At 43.1% G+C, this 22,379-nt stretch overlaps 1 protein-coding gene across 1 annotated transcript in view; it reads right to left on the bottom strand.

Annotated features, from left to right (window-relative positions):
* Positions 1 to 830: 830 nt before the first annotated feature.
* Positions 831 to 22,379, bottom strand: part of pdlim4 (PDZ and LIM domain 4) — a 57,150-nt gene continuing 35,601 nt past the window's right edge. The window contains exons 4-7 of the mRNA XM_069672071.1: positions 18,085 to 18,458; positions 16,850 to 17,007; positions 7,326 to 7,464; positions 831 to 4,210 (exon numbers count right to left, since the gene is read on the bottom strand). Coding sequence (XP_069528172.1) covers positions 4,006 to 4,210; positions 7,326 to 7,464; positions 16,850 to 17,007; positions 18,085 to 18,458 — 876 coding nt within the window. The 3' untranslated portion in view covers positions 831 to 4,005. The remainder of the gene's footprint in view (positions 4,211 to 7,325; positions 7,465 to 16,849; positions 17,008 to 18,084; positions 18,459 to 22,379) is intronic.

The raw sequence follows: 22,379 nt of genomic DNA, 5'->3' as shown, positions 1-22,379 counted from the left end.
GGGCCCGGAGGGGGTTTGTCATGCTGGGGTGCTACAGCGGATCAGTTAAGCTTTTCCAAAATGCTGACTGCAAGAACTTTCACCTCTCCAGCGTCACTGTCATGGATTGCATTAATCAATAAAGTTAAATCGCATCCTGTTGATGGTTTGGTCCTTGCTAGTGAAATACATAAACCCACAAAAAAACCCACAAACCCAGGAAAGAAATGTAACAGAAAAATGCTGTATATCCTGTCCTTACATAGAAAGTTTGTCCCTGTCAGCCACCGTACAGTGCTGTCTGCATTTACACTCACAAATGAGGACAAAAATAAAGGGTTGAAATCAATCTTCTTAAACCTTCTCCAGGACTCTACAGTCGAGAAGTTACTACTATTAAAACCATTTAAGATGAGTGTTCAGAAAGCTACATTTAAAGCAAAGGAAAACTAAATTAAAGCTTTCTCCTGGTTTTATTTACACTCCGTCCAGAAACAGAACCCATTAGTTTCACTTTAATGTGCAGAGCAAGGCTTTGTTTGTCTTACCTCACACCCTGAATTTTTAAGAGTCTGTTTTACCAGCGAGAGCGCTGATCGTAAGTCGAGAAATGCTCGTCTTCTCGTGTGCAGTAAAGTTGCATGAGACACTATGAAAACACAAGAGCAGGTTTCCCGTCCTGACAATTTAATACCCAAATTTAAGGCCTCTATAAAGTGAGAGTGTGCCTGGTGGTCTTACAGAATAACTGCCGTGTCAGTACCGGGGGGTAAAACTAAGACAAATTTAGCAGCTCTTGAGTTTTTTTGTGGGAAATCCTGCAGTAAAGAATGTGAACAATCACTCCAGAGTAATGCACTTCTCATTTTATTTAGTTCTTAGGGAAAAAAGCAAATAAGAAGCTCCAGAAAAAACAACATTGGTTGGTAGAACAATAAGTTAAACACAAAAAGAAGAAGGTTTGTGTCAGAGAAATCATTTAAAGACACCGAGTATGCAAAGGCACGTGACTGACATGTTATATCACGATGAAACGAATATGTACAATACAAAAGAAACAATGTGGCAGCAATAGAATTTTCACATAATTTACAAGACCACTAGTATAGATGGCAAACCAGCAGCTACACATCACTGTTGACATCTAGAAACGTATGAATATGAGCACTGCAAAGTTCATTTTCATTTCAAAATAAAAGCATTAGAAACATTTCAAAACATTAAGATCACTCGGCTCCATTCGGTTTACATCACTGCTCACAACAAGCTAAGACTGACGGCCCCATACTGCAGTCGTAATGATTGAAAGAAAGAAAATACATGCTTTCTTTTTATTTCTCTTTCTCTTTCTGTCATCCCTTTCTTTCTCCCTCCCTCCCCTTTGTGTTCTCCTATTTCTCTGCAGAAATGTCAAAGTGTATTTTATTGCTTCATGGATTTTAGCTGTGACCAGAAATCTGAGCTCATAGCAGGAAGGGAATGCAACTATGCATACGTCCAATTTCTCTCTTCCAACGAGGATGTGTATGGTATCAGTGCTGTGGGTCCAACACAGAACACAGTGAATATTACTCACACATGTTGCAGCCTATGTTTCCTGTCTCAAAAGCACACAACCATTTTCAAAGTTAGGCGCCAGTGAGAATATGTGTGCTCTTATTTTATAAGCTGGAATTCTTTAGTGTGAGCATGAGTGATGCTTGAAATTCCTCTCTCTGTCAGGTGCTCGAGAGCACTTTAGTTACAATCATCTTAGACCATATATCACACCGGTTTGAAATGTCCTCATTGCATGCATGTTCTGCATTATTAAAGTCTCCTTTCTTGTAATTTACTGAATAAAACTACGGCTGTTGTGATGTCGCCTGGGAGGTATGCTTTAAACTGATTCTCCACATGTTCTATAGTTCCTCGCAGAACTTTGAGGGTGTCTCCTGCAGGGTTTTCATTATATGTCAGAGGGTGGTGCTTGGATAGCTGCACATGGAGGCATTTACTACGGGTTAAACCTATTCACCAAAACATACTGAGCCACATTCCTGACACACAGTTATACTTGTTAGAGATCTGCTTATAATGAGTTATTGCTTATAGCGTAAGTGAAAAGTGACCGTCAAACAGAGATATTCCTTAGTTTTTTAACATAGAAGTCTGAGGCCCCGTGTCCACATAGCGCCTTTTTCTGAGCGCCAGCGTCTATTTTATAAAATATTCCAACGAGGACCGAGAGTATGAGGCGGCCTAGAGAACAAGTGCTCCGCCTTTTTTTTTTGTGTGCGGCTGCTCCGAACGCTTCAACTTGAAAATCTCTGAACTTTTCAGAAAGGCGCTGGTGACGTCAACGCTGCTTTTTTTTAGGCAACCAATCAGACGGGGCGCCACTCGTCACCCTGGTTACCACCAAACATGGAGGAGGAAGTTGTTTTGGCCATTTCTTTCTACCCGGACCAGACCGAAAAGCCCATTTGTGGGAGCAGATCGGCGGGATACTAAATGTTACTGGTAAGTCCATCCATCCATTTTCTTCCGTTTATACGGGGCCGGGTCGCGGTGGCAGCTGGCTAAGCAAGGTGACCCAGATGTCCCTCTCCCCAGCAATGTTTTCCAGTTCCTCCTGGAGGATTCAGAGGCGTTCCCAGGCCAGACGGGATATATAATCCCTCCAGTGGGCTCTGGGTCGGCCCCGGGGCCTCCCAGTTGGACATGCCTGGAAAACCTCCAAAGGGAGGCGCCCAGGAGGCATCCTAACCAGATGCCCGAACCACCTCAACTGGCTCCTTTCGACGCGACAGCTCTACCCCGAGCTCCCCCCCGGATCTCCGAGCTCCTTACCCTATCTCTAAGGCTGAACCCACACACCCACCGAAGGATTTTGGCCGCTTGTATCCGCGATGTCATTCTTTCTGTCACTACCCAAAGCTTGTGACTATAGGTGAGGGTTGCTCACCTGCTGCTAAGTGTTTTGCATTTATCGCCCTACACGTTTAAGCTTGTTGTTAGCTGTGTAGTAAGTTCAGTTATTGTTGTCATAGAAACAAAACCCACGTGCAGTTTTTACTCTCACCGCACAAGCGCATCATCCCAGTGCCCCCGGGCGTCCTGTCAGCATTTTTCTGCCAGTATAAGGCACTATGTGGACACGGGGCCTGAGAAGTAAACTGCATAACTGTAAATTACAAAATGCAAAATATGAGTGTGATGTGTAACTGTAACATTGTTAAAAAGACATTTAAACCCCTGCACCAAAGCTTAAACGATATATCATTATGCCTTAAATGACTTTGCAAAGTGCAGACTGACAGTTCGTAGTGTGCTGTGCTGCATTGGATACTGTTGTTATAAAAGCTACATGAAAAATTAGTCAGAATGCAGCAACTTCTCTGCACAGATCATCACTGCAAATCCACCAATCCAATAAGAAACTCTTGTAATAACCAAAACCACCACACAATCACACACACTGATGTTGTGAAGTTATTTTAAGGCTTCAGTGCGGGCTGTCATGGCACATTGGATATTATGCTGGTGATAAACCTGTGTGCTGAAAGCAGATACATGCTGGTGTTGTACTTTCAGACTGAGCCTCATTCATTTTTCTGATGAATTTGTGTGAATGTTTTGTTTCCTTCCACTTTTTCTATGACGAAAGATCTCAACAAGTTCAATGTTTGTCATGGATCTCGAATCCAACGTAAACACTTATTGGGATATGAGAGCTGTCAGGTTGGGACATAGCAAATGTCTCTTTAAATGTGTTTGAGTTTTGGGATACGCATCAGATCCAAACCACATACCTGTCCACATATTTTAATGCTCAATATACACAGAATTGATCAATCTGTCAGTGTAGAAATGCTGATCTTGGATCCTGAATTTCACACGACTCCCTTAAAGGCAAAACGATCCAATATCGGCATTCCTTCCTGACAGAGCTTGATAAATGTAAGCTAGGATACTCAGTAGCCCCATTCTCCCAGATTTTTGCTTTCCCACTTATATTACAGTAAAGTCAGCCCAATCTGCGTCTCAGACCAGCTCCACCTTGGAGTTGGGGTAAACGGCAACGACGTCGTAGCCCTCTGGGGGCTGGACGCGAGCCTTGGCGTGGGTCTCACAGTACAGATTGTCCTCGATGAAGAAGTAGCCTCTCTGCTTGAGGTTGACGCCGCAGTCGTCGCACATGAAGCACTCGGGGTGGTAGAGCTTGTCCCGGGCCTTCACGATGGTGCCACTGGAGGGAGAGAAGAAGGTGTAGAGAGAGTGTAAGAGGCATGGAGGGTTTAAGGAAATGTAGAAATAATGGAGATGCAGAAGATGGTGACAATTCAGCAAGATGAAGAGAGGTGATGCAGCAAGCTTGATCGGGGATTTCCTATACGTTTTCGGCATTTCTCTCTGCCTACTTAGCCTAAAGAGTTTGTTGTTGTATATGTGTTATGTACGTATATTTAACCCAGCATATAACTCTACTAACTAATGCAAATAAAGCATCAGTTGTCCCCTAAAATGTTGCTCAATTTGCTGCACAGGCACAGTACACCGTGTATGCAAAGGTATTCAGACATACAGAGATAGATATTTTAAGAGTCTTTATGGTTATAGCAATAAACCATTTTACCCAATATTCACACCCTTCTCCTTTTGAAGCCGAAGAGTTTACAATGTTGGTAAGGAGTTTAATGGTGGGGGGATTCCTCTGCAGCCAGCATTTTGTGATTGTTTTTCTGCATTTGCGTCTCTTTTAATGAGTCCTTTAGGAAATTTTTCCAAGGTATACCCAGCTAGCAGGGAACGTTCCCGTAACATTGGCTAACATTACCTACAAGTTCTAATCACGTCTGAAAGAAAACGTTTTTATCTAATATTCAAAGAACGTTTTAAGGATGTTTATAATTTCATATAAAGTTCTTGTAACGTTAAAACTTAACGTTTTAATTGCGACATTCTGAAGATATTTTCAGGATGTTATTGAGACCTGGGATGTCAGAACACCTTTTAAAACGTAGAACAAACAAACAAACCTAGAACATTGCACGTAACATTCCCAGAACGTTCTTAGGACAAAACATTTCCAGCTGGGTAACGAGGTGAAAGAGAAATTGAACTTCACATCCAGGGTCTCTGAGATTAAGTGGCCCATTTTTTCCCCAGAAAGACCAACAAATATGTCCCTCCCTCCAGCAAGAATGCTGTGAACCACTGACTTTAGATTTCTGACTGGGGGTAATGAGAGTCTATATTCTTCCTGAATGTATTGAAATGGGTTGGCATTGTGGATGACAATGCATGATGGGAAGATGACGCCTGAAAAGTAGTTTTTAGAAGATCACAGAGGATAAACCATTAAGCAAGAACTCACTCATGGCTGACTCACAGTTTACTTAACATTATCTATGCAAATCAGGAAGAATCATACCTTATGGTGGCATTTGAATATATTTCAGGGGAGCTTTCAAACAACGCGTCCTGAGAGGAAAGTTCACATACATTCATACTGAGACACTTGTGAGCTGTTTATTCTGCTGGCTGGCTGCTGATCAACACTGCTGCATTCAGACATTCACTGCCTCACTCAGTCATTAAGGGCGTTGTTCATTCGCTGCTCAATTAGATTTTCCTCTCTGGACCGGGGATTCAGCCAGCGACCATTCAGTCATCAGCCGGCTCTTTTGATGTAACCGCTCTCCACACTGAGCCACACAACCTGCTGGATCAACTCTTGACACAGTGCTCTGTATTTGTTAAAAAAGCTGTAAAATGCTCCCTGGTTATAAGAGACTCATTGTGCCCTGCAAGCTCCCACAATGCACTCCTGTTAACAAGTAGAGTAAGCCGATGACATCAGTGCTTACCTGCAGCTGCTTTTATAGAGGGGGGGGATTACCGGTGCATGTGGCAGAAAGGTGTGTGTGCATGTGTTTGGGCTTAATATTCAGTGCAAGTTTGTGTACATGCTCCTAGTGTGTGTGTGTATGTGAAAGGAATATGTAAACAGTGTTCGTGTGTGGGGAAAGGGTGCGGAGAGAAGCTTGGATTAATCATTAAAATGATGAATGGGATTCGATTTTTTTCTGAGTACTAAAAGGCCTGTTGGTGCAGGTCGATCATCTCTTTGTTCAGAGTCAGTGAAGAGCCTTGACTCACCTCCCGTAGTCCAACGTTTAAACTTTATGAGCGAAGGCGGAGTGATAAAACCAGACAGAAACGTATCATTTCCAGATGGCGATTAAAATAGTTTTAACAGCAACTCTGAGGATAAATCATTCATATTTTCGGTGTCTGTATATTCAGTAGTCTGTAATTGTGGATAAGAGCAACCATAATTTATAACTGTTATATTTAATGCTGGTACTTAATACCTTAACCTAAAAACAAACACTATACTTAGTATTCTTAGTAAGTTTTGAAACAAAAATAAAACTGAAACTTTTAAATATTTTACATTTGAGCAGTTTGGATGTGTTGTAAGCTGTTCTAACTTGGAAGTGTGTTTCTGTTTTATATTGTGGTCACTTTAAAGAGGCCCTATCTTTTACATCGATATCCTCATATTTACATGTGTTTCACATTTTTGGGTGTTTATTGTTCACAGTGAAAAAGTGAAAACTGCATAATTCTGTGTTTTTCCAGAATCACATTTTTAAAAAGGTCGCCTCTGAAATGGGCCGTTCAGAACAGCTGCAGGTTTCTACGTAGAGCCTTGCTTTCGCTGAAATCGACCAATCGCCATTAACCGTCATTCACCTCAGGCTGTCTTCTTGCACGAGCTTGTAGTCAAGTTGCTGTCAAGATTTCAACTTACCACTGTGACACCTCCTGGCGATTCTCGCTCGTACATATAAGACTGAATAACCTTTCCTAGAGCGGCCATGTTTTCTACAACTTTGGAGTGACAGTGCAGTGCGACCGCTCCCCCACGTGGGGGAGGGGCTACGCGGTCTCTCCAAATACTGTCAGTCAATAGTGGCTAAGGTCTAAGATTTGAATGGCAAAACGTCACATGCCTTTGATGTATATTTACATTGTGTGTAATGTACATGTGAAGGTAGCATATAATTAATTGTGCTTTCTTAAATGTTGTAGTTTCACAACTTTCCTTGCAACATCATTAAACCTGCAGAAAAGCTGACAATTGTCTTCAGAGTCTTGATGTAAGGAAACGTTTATCTGCCTGTCAAGATACATACCGCACATATACTGAGGACACAACACTTGAGTTCTTCTCAAAGACTCTCTTGCGAATAATACACGTTTACATACTTATTCTATGATATGTTATATGATGTTAAATAGTCCACTTATGAGTATTTGCTTGAAAATGAAACCAAGATCAGTACAATACTTACACAATGCCGTTATAGCAGCGTGTGCACTGGGGCAGCTTCTGAAGACCAGGCATGGGGCTGGGGATGGGGCTTCCCAGTTTGGGGATTGGAGACCTGACCGGAGACTTAAGGTTTCTCATCCTGTCTGTGGGGGACACACCTGGAAATAACAAAATAAACACAGAATAAATATAGGAACTTACACCATAAACCACCAGTGGATAGGAATTATAAGTAAACAACATGCTATCAGATTCCCAGGTGTCGACATTTCCAATGAAAGCCTCTGTGAACCAATGTAGCCCTGTTTATATACAGTTTGTGTGTGTTTGCACTCTGCAGGGAGTTCTTGGCAGTAATACTTGAGCATGGTGTCTATCAGGTCTGCATTCTGCTTGTAAATGATGATGACAAAGATGGATTCATATTTAACACAAACCCCCAAAGGAGGCACCAAAGGTCCGTTTTTCCCACTATTTCTTCTCCTCTTCACAGATGTGTGTTATCCAGCTGGCATAAGGTCACGGCACAGGTATCCATGTGAGGTATCATTACAAAGTAATCACACACTGAGCAAGACAACCTGCTATTATCATGTACATGATTGCTAGTCTTTTTTTGAAAGGTTGCTTTCCAACAGTTTTGGCAGAACACGTGCATCGTAAACAATCACAATGTGCAGCTAATTGAGGACACCCGTGTTGCTAAATTGGTAGCCATTAATCATATTGACTTCACATAACTTGAGATGAATGTTTTTCATTATACTGACATGTGTGTCTATTGTTTTGTGCACCACATGTATTAATTAGGGCAGGCTTCATAACAGAGACACATCGCTGTTTCTGCTCTGCAAATGAGTGCAGAGTGAAAACAGGTTTCACATGCTCGAACCAACTTCAATTTAAAATCCTGAATATGCATCACAAGTGCATGACTTTGAACATTGCGAAACTTGGATCATTTTGGACTTTGAAGCTTTGAATATAAGCAATTTTCAAGCAACACCCTAGCACAGATCACAAGAGTAACCTCCTAAAACCACATAATAATGTCCTAACAGCAGGCTGAAACAATCTAGCAACGACCTGAAACTGCTGAAATGATACAGAGCACACTATCAGCTATATAATGACAAACACCCAGTCCATTAAAGACACCACACATTAAAAACCTTATACCACCCTATAAAAACTCCCTGAATACAATGAAAGCATTTAGAAACACCCTAGCAGCAACACAAGCACCATAGCAAACACCTTAAACCAACTACTAATGTTAGCAGCTGCAGGGAACATGCTAGCAACAACCTAGGACTGCACAAACTTGCATCAACACCATTTACCATAGTCACAATCTAGCAACAACCTAGTAGCACTCTAGCAAGTAACCTGAACACAAGCATTAAGGTGGCAGCGGCAAAGAAATCATCTTCTTAAGTACTAGCAACACCCTCTAGTCTTGCCTCTGTTAGGAAATACCTCTTCAACCATAGCGTACATTACAACTATCACCATATTCCAAATCTGGCAACAACCTAGAGCTACACTCCAGCGACCTACCTGAATGCGTCCAGCATCCAGAAACAGCCTAGCAGCAACACAGGAAGCAGTTGCAATGTCCACGATTCTGATAGTTGCAACGTTGATTGTATTTCCACTTTGTATCACGCTCAAGACATATGAGCTGTGTCCCAATCCAGGGGCTGCAGCCTTCGAAGGAGGCGGTCTGCGGAGGATGAGTCATTCGTAGCCTGCGTAGACCGCTACGGCCGAACTGAAATGAGACGGTCTGGTCTACGGAGGATTTCCTGTTTGTGTCACCAGCTGTTCCCGCCCTTACCCTTGGGTCAAAACCAACCAAGCTCCTGTCGCCTAGCAGCAGGTTGCTCGCAGGGTAACTAGCTACCAAGATAATTTGTTTCAAGGGCCCTTTTGTTTTTTAACATGTGTAACGCTAGCTATTCGAGTTGAAACCAAAAACTTTTATTCCTCGGCCGCGTAAGAGTCCACCATCTCGTTGGAATTGGCGCGCAACGAATCTTAGGATACGTTGGAGGATGCACCCAATAGATCCTTCGTGGCCCAGGAAAAGGAGGACGCATTTGACGGCTGCATCTGAAGAAGCCTTCGAATTGGGACAGCCTTCGACCCCGTCAAAAAGTCCCTGGATTGGGACACAGCTATGGTCGCTCTCATGTTGTGCTGACGATAATGGTTTGGTCAGAGTTGGTGTTTTTGTTAAGATAAGATCACATTTGTCTCCTTGTCTCTTGCTTTAGCAAACAGGAAGTGGCCACTTGTCTTCCTCCTCAGCCTTCCCAGTGAGCTTGCACACAACGGCATCAAACTTCAGGGCGGTCTCAACTTAAAAATGCTAATGATTCATTGATGTGAAAATGCTACACATGGTGCATTCAAGTGTATTTGCCACGGTGCAGAATGTCCCTGCTAACTCATATAAACATAAACTTTTCTTTTGCTTTCGCCCTCACTTTAGATATCAGTCATTCACATTATTTCTGTCCGCTTCAGCCCTTCCCCTCTCTTTGAACTTTCCGTGTCTCCACTCCTTCCTGCAAGCTCTGTTCAAGAATCTGTAGTGGCATTTCCTAGAAGGAATTCATCCGTCAAGCTGGCAAGACAACCAGCGAGGAAAACATGCCAGTTACAGAGTCAAGTTTGAACCATCGCACCTTTATGCTACAATCCCAGGATATGTGTGAACGACATGAGGTGAGTTATGATGGCATCCATCTTTGTGTCAAGAAGCGATGTTTCATATTTGTGCAACCTAAATATCTGGAACACCTCAAGAGGATTTTCTTTCATATTTAACACAGACATCTCACTTTGAGGCAGCTACAATTCTCAAACAAGAGATCGAAGCTTGTAATGATGGTGGTAGAAGAGGGTTGCTGCCTTCCCACGGGATCAACTTCAACCATCAGCTGTCTAGTAATGCCTGACTGGGCTGCATGAAAGGGACGTATACTGGATATCTGCAGCCACTTCAATGGTTTCCATCTTAGATCAGTGGGGCACAGCTGTGACCTGCAGTGAATTTGACCTCCCTGTGCTGATGATGTGCCAGCAGAGGTTACCCAGGCTAACAGGCCACCTCTCAGAGCCACTAACCACTGTCTAATTAGCTTTCATCTAGCACCTGACTCGGAGCGCTTCTCAGCCCTCAGAAACAGTTTGCCTCCGACTGCTCCACGGTGTGTTTAAGAGCCGCCATTAGCTGGGTATGTTGTTTCTGGGATTAACGTCTCTATTACTTAATTATGCACTCTAATGGAAAACCTTTCATGCGCAGCACTCTTGTGACTTTCTCACAGAGGGGAGGGTTGACTAATATAAGCTCACAGTCAGGAATAGATACAAAAAGACGGATGAAGAAGTACTTGTTTAGTCTTGTTTCTACATTTTTAAACAGCCAGACGACTTAGGCTTCATATATTCTGTTGCCAACAGCAGGCAGAAAGCAGATTTTATTTGACAGACGGTGACAAGTCGGCCTTTTAGAGGACAAATATCACCCAACGCAACATTCATGGCACAATGTGTGTCCCACACTGTGACTGCTATCAACCAGACACCATGTGAAACTGTCACACATACACGTTAGCCAACTTATAACTCAAACCTGTCAAGTGCAGAGTGTAATGCCTCAGGGGAATTTAATCGCAAAGAGAATCGCAATGTTGAAAGATGAATGAACAGCTGAAATAATATTTACAACTAGTGGGAGGTATTTTGTTAACTTGTTTCTTAACTGTAATTATCATACTTTTGTGTTGAGTTGGGGTTATTATGTGACAAGAAAAGTATTTTAAATATGCGAACAAATGCAAAGGCTTTCATCAGTGGGCCAAAGGCTCAATCACCATTGTGTTACCTCATTCGGTGATAGATAGAGACTTAACAGACATTTATTTAAATGAAAACCTTCAAGAGACTGATTTTTTACCTTTCATATTACTGTGTTTTTTTCCACTGTACACTGTCAGACAAATAAAGCCATGACTTCCCTTCGGAGACAGGCGGCGAATGATACATGTGAGCTACTCTAGCTGCTGACCAAAAGAACAATTCTCCTGATCAAACAGAGAGTTAAAGGGTTAAACTCCTCATCACTGGAATCACATGTTTACCCCCAAGTGGACCCCAAACCTTGCTAGCGCTTTAAATCTTGTATCAATACAGCTCTCCCAGTCTTAATCCCTGTAGAATAACAACCTGAATGTTTTACTCCACAGGGTTTTCCTTGAAACTTCACAGGCACAGTTGTATTACTCTGCCCTGTGTTTATAGAGGGCATGACTGATGTGATTTTAACTTGCATCCTGTTGCCTATCTCAGCTGTGGTCATCACTGCACGTAATCACTATCACACCGCTGCATCGGCCCAAAGATGAATTTATATATTTTTTTTATATATTTTTATATCATTCCAAGTTTACAGATTATACTCCAGGAGGCAAGCAATATTTGGAAAAGTCTTTTACTTTGAAAGTACAACATTTCCACTGCTGCATAGCAGTGATGCTGATGGATGTTTGTGCACCGAGGTTGGAGATATTCTGGGAAAGGTCACAGCCTGCAGCTTCCCTCCTGGGCACTCTCCACTTCATCACTGTTGTGAGAAACTAGAGAAGTAACCACTGGAAGCTGATAAAAAGGCACTTTTCTGGAAATAAAGAATCAGACGTACACTACAAATTAAGATTTTATATCTGAATTTCCTTTAACTAAATAAACGTGGGGTTCAGGGAATGGATGAGGTCACAGGAATTTGGTTTATTTCTTTTTCCGACCGCTGAAGAAAAACTTCACCGAATAACATCTACAATTTACCTCAAATGTTCCTCAGTAAGGTCAACAAATTTAAAATCACATCATTAGCAGACCAATCTCCAGTCTTCATCCAGAAGTTTCATTCTCATTTCTGTGCATTTCCCTTAGAAACAACACTATTTATTTTATTTTAATAGCATAGGCCTATTTGTTCAGCCTGATTTTCACAACATAATAACTTAAAGGTATAATAAGTAGGACTTTTCCTTGCATTTTGTCAAAAACACATTCAAACTGGGCCCCACCTCCTAGGGCTCTTCATCACCAGAAGCTCAAGAACACGCCCACCCCGCCGAGCTAACACCGACAGCATCACGGTTACCTTTGCGCTAGCATGCTCACCGCTGGTTACCTTTGCGCTAGCTAGCATGCTAACCGCCGGTTACCTTTGTGCTAGCTAGCATGCTAGACACCGGTTACCTTTGTGCTAGCATGCAAACTGCGGGTTAGCTTGTCCTACCCGGTTTGAGGCCCCTACCTGTCCAACAGAAAGACGGCCAACTCTGCATCGCTCTTTCTATATGTTCACCGGTCTGAATGGGGCCCAGTTGCCAATCTGAACCACTCCCACACCCACCTATACGCTGTGATTGGCTCAGGGAACAACAACAGCGCCCCTCCTGAAAACGTCCCATGCAAAGTAAAACAACATAGATGCAGAGGGGAGGGTCTCACAAAGGTCTGCACACACACTCACCAACAAACATGTATAGAGGCCCATAAGTGTTGATTTATGTTACATTTGTAAAAGTATATATTTTATTTTTCTAGGAAAATCCTACTTATTATACCTTTAATATTTTATGGAAAAAAACACCTAAGGTAATATTGTTTCAAACACCCTAACCTAACACCAGTATACAGTCACCTCACCCCTCTTCTATCCACATTGGTGTCCAATCACAGCCTGAGGAATTCTGGGTAAACTGACACTCTTGTTTGCTTTAACTTTAAAAGCCCCTGAAAGTCAACATGGCCTCTACAGGGGCTTTCACCTTCAAAAGGGGACCAACTACTGTGATTTAAAAGCCTGACAGCAAAGTATGCATTCAAAAACACAAAGATTTGACTCTAACCTGACTGTAAAATGTGTCTTATTGTGACATTTCTCTTGTTTCTTCTTATCGGGCTGTTAAAAGCAACAAACAGGGGGAAACTGATGCAGGATTTCACTCTCTCACACAGATTGAATGACAGCTCCAATCATGAACAGAGAGACAGGTACCTTTTAAGGTGATCCCAAAGTAAACCTGAGTTGTCTCCTTGTTTCACCGGGGGCTTAACCTGTCAATCAACCTGTCAGTCTCTAAAGCTGAGAGCCGACTGACAGCAGACCCTTTAAACCTCTTTAATCCATCAGCAGAGTCTCTCTCCCTCCAACCCTTTTTGTCTGTCGTTAGCATCTGTCTCTTCCTGAAGCTCCTCCTCTCTCCCTTTGCCATCAGTGTAATATAAAGTGCTGAATGACACAGTGTGGTCTTGCTCCGCTCCAGGCCTCGCTGCTCCAATTATTGTCAGTTATTTAATATGCAAGGTTACATCACAGAAATCAAATGGATGGTGTGTGCATTTTGTGTTGTTTGTAGCCTTTATGTTGCTAGGCTAGCAAGTCTGTTATCTGGATCTTTTAGACTAAGTCAGCCCTGTTAGTGTTGTGTTTGCCCAGTGAAATCTATAGTTGTTTCTGAAAGTTTACATGCCATGTTTTAGAGGAAATAAATTCATCACGATTAAAAACCAAACTGCCGATAATAACAAATCTTGTAAGGTTAACAATATAATCTCGAAGATGTTTTAGAAATAAATGTTATCACAGAATGAGGTAACACAATGGTGATTGAGCCTATGGCCCACTGATGAAAGCCTTTGCATTTGCAGTATTACAGACTGGGTGTCTGTAGCGACATTCGCAGAAACAAATCACAATCAGCGCCCAGTTAGTGACGCATTTTCCATCAGCCAGCAGTGGTTGGTCTGTCAGAGAGGGTAGGTGGAGCTAAGCGGCTGCTTTTCCGGTCTCTGCAAGTGTTGTGAGTAAACAGTAATCTACTATGGCTGAAGAAACAAAGAAAAGATCGATGACTACAGATACAACTTCAAACATAAGTGAACTTATGAACTGAGAACTTCGAGGTCATAACTTTAAGGTAAAGGGAAACACAAACTGACGGAGCAACCTGCAACAGCAATGATGCTAATGACTGTTTCAAGAGCCTGACAAGAGAGAGTAGCGTTTGTGTTTGAGGACGTGCTGCACAATATGTGATTTATGTTCTGACGAAGCATTACACGTTCCGCTTTTCCAGAGAAAGTGCATTTATGATGCTATTATACAGTATTATGGGGCATTTTTATTCTTTTATATTTTTGTATTTTCTCACGACGACACATTAACTAGAAGCAGACGTTATTTTGTTACAAGAAAACATTCAAATCAACACCAAGACTTAGTCATGAATTGGTTCTCGAACAAAAAACTTCTCGACTGATATTCGCATCCAAAAACCACATCAACCAAACCAGAGTGTTTAAAATCTTTGGACAGCGGTCGTGTAATTTAAGCGATAAATACGACGACGATGACAAAATACATCTATTAAAACCAGTTTTTGAAAAGGTTGCTTGGGATAAATGCTGACTTTGACTCTGCAGAAACTCACAGCTGGTAACACTCCGCTAATAGCGATCAGGGTTAAAGGGTTTTTCTCAAGGACACTTCAGAGTTCGCTGCTGCGGTTGAGAAAAACATTAATCATAGACGATCTCTGCTAACAGGTCACAAGCCCACTTCTCGAAAGTCCCGGCTATTTCCGCCTTGACATACCAACACATGGCTTATAATTACGACTTTCACAGCTTTTTCCCTGCTTTAGTGGTAAACATGGACCCTGAAAGGAATGTCTTAGCTCAGAGGATTAGCCCTCCTCCGCTGCTGTCAGCATCACATGACGTCTCCTCAAAAGCTGGAATGCCGGGCGGTCAGACGGCCGACAGGAAAACTATATTTCTCACTTTATTGTCCTCTGTGAAGTTGTTTTTGCAGTAAATTGCCAAAGCTCTCCTCTCCTGTTTATCTGAGTGTGAGCTATTTAAAGAACTTCATCGTCAGCTCCCCCTTGCCCTTTTTCCCCTTAGCTCTGTCTTTCTCTCTCTCTCTCTCTCGCTCTTCCTCTCGATCCCCCGTCCTCGCTGTCTGTGTCTTTCTATAAAAGGAAAACTATGCCAGTGAGACAGGGGAGCTCAGAGCGGGGAGACAAAAGCCGCCTGAGCAAGGCAAGATGTTCCTTTGGCTGCAATCAAGAGTCTCATCTGCACAGGAGGAAATATTTACTCAGAATTTTCCACCTTATACAACAGATATTACAAAACCTGCCTACCCAGCTGCCCGTCATGCTATAACTCTCTCCTTTTATACCTGACTGAAAGTGTTCCTTTTTAGTCGTCAGTTTTTTGGCCAAGTTTTGCCTCTTTGTTGCAAATGATGTAAGCTGTTTTTGAAGAGATGATGTAGCCCTTCTCTGCCCTTTTGATGACTTTTTAAAAACTATTTTAAGGTAATCTTTTCAAGCAAAAAAGCCAAATATTCACAGCTCCTGAAATCTGAGTATTTTTGGTTTTGAAAGCTTCCATTCCGAGAAATATTTATGCGATTTGTCTATTGGTGGGGCAGGAAATCTAAAACCCCTGCTGTTCGTACAAGACATTAAGAGAGGAATTCACTAAGAATGAAATACAGCCGCTGATAGCTCCATAAATTGCGCATCATTTGCACTATCTGCTCCGTCTCAAGGTCTGATTCACAAAGCACATTGCCCTCATGATATGCAGGCGCCAACACGCCCATTTAGCTTTGCAGATCCGTGCAGTTTGCTCTTGTTTTGTGTCTGATTGATGAGAGAAGCTGTCTGCACCGCCACTCTCTGCTGCGCGGTGCTAATCTCAACTCCACGCACAGATCGATGATGAGCAGGGAGAGGAGGGGGCAGCTCTTTTAACAGTTTATTGTAAAGTCCGGACTCGACAGGTGTTTACAAGTTTAACCGTCTGTAACGCAGCTTCATTTTATAAATGAGCACGCAACAGCAGCTTGTCCATATAATAATCCCGCTCCAAAGTGTGCCCGTGTGCCGAGGTTGAGCCTCGCACAGACCTGATTGGTCTCATGATCATAATAATAATGACAAAAGAGAATGTTTTAACAGACAAATACACTTTTGGTCATCATGATCAGTGAGCTTGACAGCCCTTATAATACTGCACCACAGTTACCACCAGCTCACTCAAACTGTGCGGTGCTGTTAGCGCTGCTGTTTGTGAATTAGGTGCTTTTTGATACGCGCCAACGGCACCGCAGCACAGAGACGCTGTTTGCTCTGCAGGGCACTTTGGGGTGCATTCAACCCTTTGAGGCTTTTTGTGTAATTTGCACAGGTTTAGTGGGCGCAAAAGCTGTGCAATCCTTCAGTGAAGTCCTCCCTAAACCTTTGCTACAAATACTGAAAATTATGCAGACAAACTCAAATTCCAGCCTTCATCTGAAGATAAAATATTACACAAATGTTCCTGTTTCTGGGAAAAGTAACATACCTCTAAAGCTGTAGGTTGCAGTGGAACCACATATCTTTCCCCTCCACCTTCACACACTTGTAAGCATTCACAGAAACACACCCACACAGGCATCCCTACCTCCATCCTCGGCCTCCAGGATTCCCTGCAGGTATTTGAAGGAGCCGGACTGTTTGGGTTCAGAGACGGGCTCCACGTGGTCCTGCAGCATCTTGTAGACGTCTGACTGCGTGTCGATACCATTACGGCCCACGGGGGAGTGTGTGGGAGGCTCCGGGCTGGAGGAGACAAAGGGGGGCAAAGATACAGTTTTATTGCAATGGACTCTGATTAATGATGGTGGGATAACAGGTGAGAAAAAACAGCGCTTTGCTTTTGTTTTAGTGGCCTGTTAAAGATCCAGGGTCGTTTCTTAAGGAAATAAGTAAGTGTGCAAACATGTTGAAGTAGCCTGAACAAAAGCTAAAAGAACAGACCACCAAATGTGACAGAAAAACAGCTGAAGAAACAAAACTACAGCATATTTCTTGTGTTTAAACAGACCATGTAGAGCACATCTCATTGATTCTCCTTTTAGTGGGACAGCAGAGGACACACAGAGACCTCAACAGAGGTGTACGCTTTACACCCGACATGTGATTCCACAGGCCTGAAGTCTTAATCACAGCCGCTCTGCGCGTTCATCCATCCATCAAGTTATTCCCAAACCTAACAGGACGGATCCCGTTCATGTGATACTTTGAAACGCCGGAGCCTCTGGGAGACGAGCACGACTGCTGACAGATGTGTTCAAATCCTGACACACTTAACTGCATGTTTGTCTCCAGGCTGCGCTCCAGGAGACTGAAGGAAGCGCTTCACTGCAACAAGTGTGTGTGTGAGAGAGAGAGGGAGCCTGAGATTGTGAAAGATATAGAAAGAACTGTGGAAATTGTGCAGTAAAAGATTGTCAGTAGGCAATGTGCTGTGTAAGGATGCTGTTTTACTGTTTCTTTGTCCTTCCTATGTGTGTGTGTGTGTGTGCGTGTGGGCCTGGTCAGGATTAACAGTCCAGTCCTGGGGAAATCTGGGAGTGCTGGAGAGGATGTTCACTGGGAGTCTAAACACACATGTTTATTGCCCGCTGGAGGGGATGCACAACAACAAATGGCTTTTCCAGTCCACACGGCCATCTGTGCAGGTGTGTTAGGAGACTTCCAAGTGTCTGTTTCTGTGTTTGCATCTGTTAGTGTCGTCAGGATGTGAACACATGCATCCGTGAGGTTTTAAATTACTGTTGGTGTGAAGAAAATCCACGATTTAACTACATTTTAAACACGTAAATGACAATATACCTCAACATTGCATCCCCTCACCTGTGTGTGGCGCTGATGTTGAGGCCTCCCATCTTGCTCGGCAGAGATCTGTCCCCGTTGCTGCCATTGTGAGAGTAAAGTCCGGCCGGGTTGTTGTACTGAGCGTGCCCGGTTCCGTTCCCGTATCCGTAGCTGTGTCCGTTGTTGGGCCTGGAGTGTCCGTTGTTCAGGTGAGTAGGCTGGGGAGGCAGAGGGGAGTGGACAGGCAGAGGGGAGTGGACAGGCAGAGGGGAGTGGACAGGCAGCGGGGACTGGACAGGCAGAGGAGAGTGGACAGGCAGAGGGGACTGGAGTTGCAGAGGGGACTGCGGCTCAGGGGTATATGAAGGTTTACGGCTGTAACCGCCGTAGCCGCTGGTGATGGGACGGAAATTCTGAAAAGACAAAAAAAAAAATTGTTTTAAAATGTAGAAGTAAAAGGACATGACAACATATTTACTGTTTATAGCAGACCTATTCAACTGGTGCCCTGTTGGCCAAATGCGGTCCTTTAACGACCTCAGTCCAGTCCATTAATCTTCTATTAAAACATATAAGTCTAAGTCCAAGAAACAACATTACCTTCCACGCTGTTGACGCAGCCTAATAGAGTTTAAGTCAGTTTGCACTTTTGACAATAATCTAATAACTTCACAAGCTGAAAAAAGACGGGATATGAGTCGAGGTGAATATACAGAACCTAAGTTATTTCAATGTCCTGCACAGAAAAACTTCTTTAATTAAAACAGTTTTAACCTAAGCTGTATGAGTATGAACGCCTTTGCAACAATTTTGCAACAATGGGTTTAAACCATGGACTGTTTAAAAAGATGGATGACATGACAGCTACCTAAAATTGAAGCCAAACCCTCTCTATCGCCCCCTGCTGACTGGCTGCAGTATAGGTCATAAAGCCTGCCTCCTCCATGTTAACAGGTGGGACATATAAAATCAAAATACACACCAAATACATTATTATTTTTTTAAACTGTTCATTTAGATTTAATTAGTTATTTGACGCTGTAAAAAGGATGATTGACAGCTCTGTTGACAAATACGGCTCCTGCAGCTGATCTGTCCCGGATTAGCAGAAGTTTCCATATCTGTGAATCTGCTAACACAAGAGACTAACACAAGACCAACACAAGAAGCTGTTCTGCTGTTAAACACGCCGACAAGTGGGATCCTTGCTGTCTTTTCAGTAGGTTAAGGTTAGCGGAAGTGGCTACAGCTGCTTCACCCGCGATCTTTACTCGCAAGATGGCAGCGCCCGTCACGGGGCTGTTTTGGCTTCAATTTCGTACGATGGGAGCAGATGGAGACGTGTCGTCCATCTATATATACAGTCATTGGTTTAATGACACAACATGCTAACTTTACTTAATTTTTTTTGACCGACAGGTGAGGTGTTTGAAATGTAAATGTCCGGCCCGCTGGCCCTTCATCTTTTCGAATATGGCCCTTCTATATAAGTATAAAACACGCCTGGTTTACAGTGTGGACGTTTTGGAGAAACAGACAAACAAAAACACAATAGTAAAAGGGAAACGCCACAAACATCAAAGAGAGAATCACTAATGTTAGGAGGAAGAAGAAAGGCTAATGGACCCATTACAGAAAGCCCCATCATGCCTTTTGGTTCAGGAAATGAAAATAAAAAGAGGAGGAGATGGAGAGAAACGAGCCCAGTGGTGCTTTGAGTAGAAAACCACAATTCTTCAGAGGCGAAAACAGTGGTCGCTCCCACATGAGGCCTTGCAGCGGTGAGGATAAGAAAAAGCTTTTTCCACTACTTTTCCCTCTTTAATAGTCGGGCTTATTAAGAAGGAGCTTGCTTTAGATTTCCTGCAGATGTTTCTGTCAAAACAATTTAACTTGTGTGGTGTAAATATTGAAGAGATGTTTTCTGCTTCTTCGATGGATTGAGAAGTTTATAGAAGCTGAGACACGTAAAAGATTAAATTATCGTCTCTTTGACGTGCTGTAGCCGACACATAGCTGCGCTGCTGGAACTGTTTGGACGAATGTAATGCAGGACAGATGCACTGACACCTACACTTGCACCACTGTATACTCAGCACTGAGAGTGTTTATGCCGGGGTCAACGCCCTCTGCATGCATTTGCACAAACTCCACAGTGACATCACCGAGAGCTCGGTGTTTACCGCAGCTATCAGCGCACTTCAGAGATAACGCTCGCTGCCAGCTCGGCTCGTCCGTCTCGGAGAGTACAGATAAAGTTTTATTGAACGGTGATGTCACCACCTCTTATGGGGCTTTGAATTTCAGAGATAGCCAGAGTGACGGAACAGAGCTGCACATGATCATAACTCGAGACTGTAAACATTCAGCTGAGACAGAGTGACTTGTTTACATGTTAGGCAGCGCTGTGGGATGGGAGACAGTCAGGCTGGTTTAATATGAGCCACTGGTATGTGTGTGTGTGTGTGTGTGTGTGTGTGTTTGGGGATAGTTTAAAGGGCCTGAGCCATGGGTGGTAGAGGTTTGCAGCTTCTCCAGACAGGACCCCTGTCATTTCAACAGATGGGTCTGCTGATGGGTCATCCTGTCCTTAGACCACACACACACAAGCACTAACACGCACACACACACACACACACACACACACACAGGTCCTCTGTAATCAGCACTTTTCAGCGAGCTCTCCCCTTCACCAACAGCCCACATCTTGAACTTGGAAGGCGCTCTGTCGTTGCCCTCCTCCCGCAGCTAAGACAGATGACTCTCAGGAAATTTAAAACCAACTCTTCCTACTCGCCCCCAAAAACCTCGGACAGTAAAGACGGATGATTCCAGAAACTCCTCTGAACAAAATGCCAACAGTTAGCCGTTAATGGTTAACGTTGGGAGAAGCATGCGTTCACTGCCGCTGGAGCCAAACCCGGTTTGGGCAGGATGTCAGAAACACCCAGCTCTCTGCGGCTCGCTCTCCGAGTAAACCAGACACTCTGAAGCCTGGTGCTCACCACAGGGACCAGCGACCAAACCACTTCTTACTCTTTATCTTTAGCTGTATTTGCACAGATGGTGGACCACATGTGATGCAAATCAAAAGGTCCTCTAACCTCTACATTTTTTAATATGGAGATAATTGTACTTTCAGGTGAGGTGTTTTCAACCCTGCTGCGTCCTTTTGAACTCAGCTATCTTTCCTTTATTCATCTGACGTCTTTCATTTCCTGAGAGCACACAGAACTGGAAAAGTGAAGTTCCTCAGGACAAATAGCTGTCTCGACATGTCTTTTTGTGCTTTTATAAGAATCCATTATTCATTTGTCAGATCTGGACAAAGGATAAATCTGCAGATAACAATCAGTACAATAACTGTGTGACTGAATCTTTTCATGCCTGTGTTCCGAAAATAAAGAAGGCAGGTCGAGGAAAATCCCTGAGAGTGTATTATGTTACACAATCCTGCAGGGTCATGACAGTTAGAGACTTTTATGAGTCCTAATCTGTACAAACAAGACATGTAAAGGAGGACAGGTAATCACATGCTAATGTATATGGTGATAAATAAAGATAAAGGTTTTGTGAGTGGAAAGTGTCCTGAAGATGAAGTCAAGTCTATTTTACTCTAATTAAGAACTTTGGGTCAGATGGGCTGAAAAATCAAAGCAACACAACATCTGTTTTTCTTACACCACTGATTCAGATAAGTAATGAATGTGCAGAACAAAAACGCAAGAAAAGGGCGTCCAAGTGTACTGATATTTGAAGTTAAAATAATGTTACTTAAAGGGGAACTGACCTAATGTAGCAAAAAGTTCTGTTCACAACAGGATAACACGCCTGCATTTACTTTGTGTTCCAGAGGGAGCTGTGCAAAGTCTGATATCAATAGGGGCTAAATCAGACGTTATCTTTGTAATTAATACTGTCCTGATGTTGTTAATTGTAAGTCAGGCAATGCTATACGAAAGCAATGCCCATTTTAGTTTAAGCATCAAAATATCCCTATCTAGATTCTGCTCCTCTGTAGTCCCCAGGTGGTGGAACGAGCTCCCAAACTCCACTCGGTCCGCCGAGTCCCTTTCACCTTTACAAAGAAGCTAAAGCTCCAGCTCTTTCATGAACACCTCTGACCTTAATGATGTTGCTGCTATTGATGATGATGACATCGAGGATGTAGTTTATGCTGATTAGGATTTTAATGATGATGATGGTTATTATTAAAAAAAACGAACAAAAATAAAAACGCCCTATACTCTGCCTGTCAGCACCTGTGTCCGATCGCACTTGAAGCAGTTCGTTGGCTCTTACTGACTCCGTTCCCTCCTGTCTCGATCGTTGCT

This window comes from Semicossyphus pulcher, unplaced genomic scaffold (assembly GCF_022749685.1).
Source record: "Semicossyphus pulcher isolate SPU_LCO1_2020_fin unplaced genomic scaffold, fSemPul1.0.p SCAF_10, whole genome shotgun sequence".
Lineage (NCBI taxonomy): Eukaryota > Metazoa > Chordata > Actinopteri > Labriformes > Labridae > Semicossyphus > Semicossyphus pulcher.
This window is presented reverse-complemented; position numbering and strand designations above follow the sequence as displayed.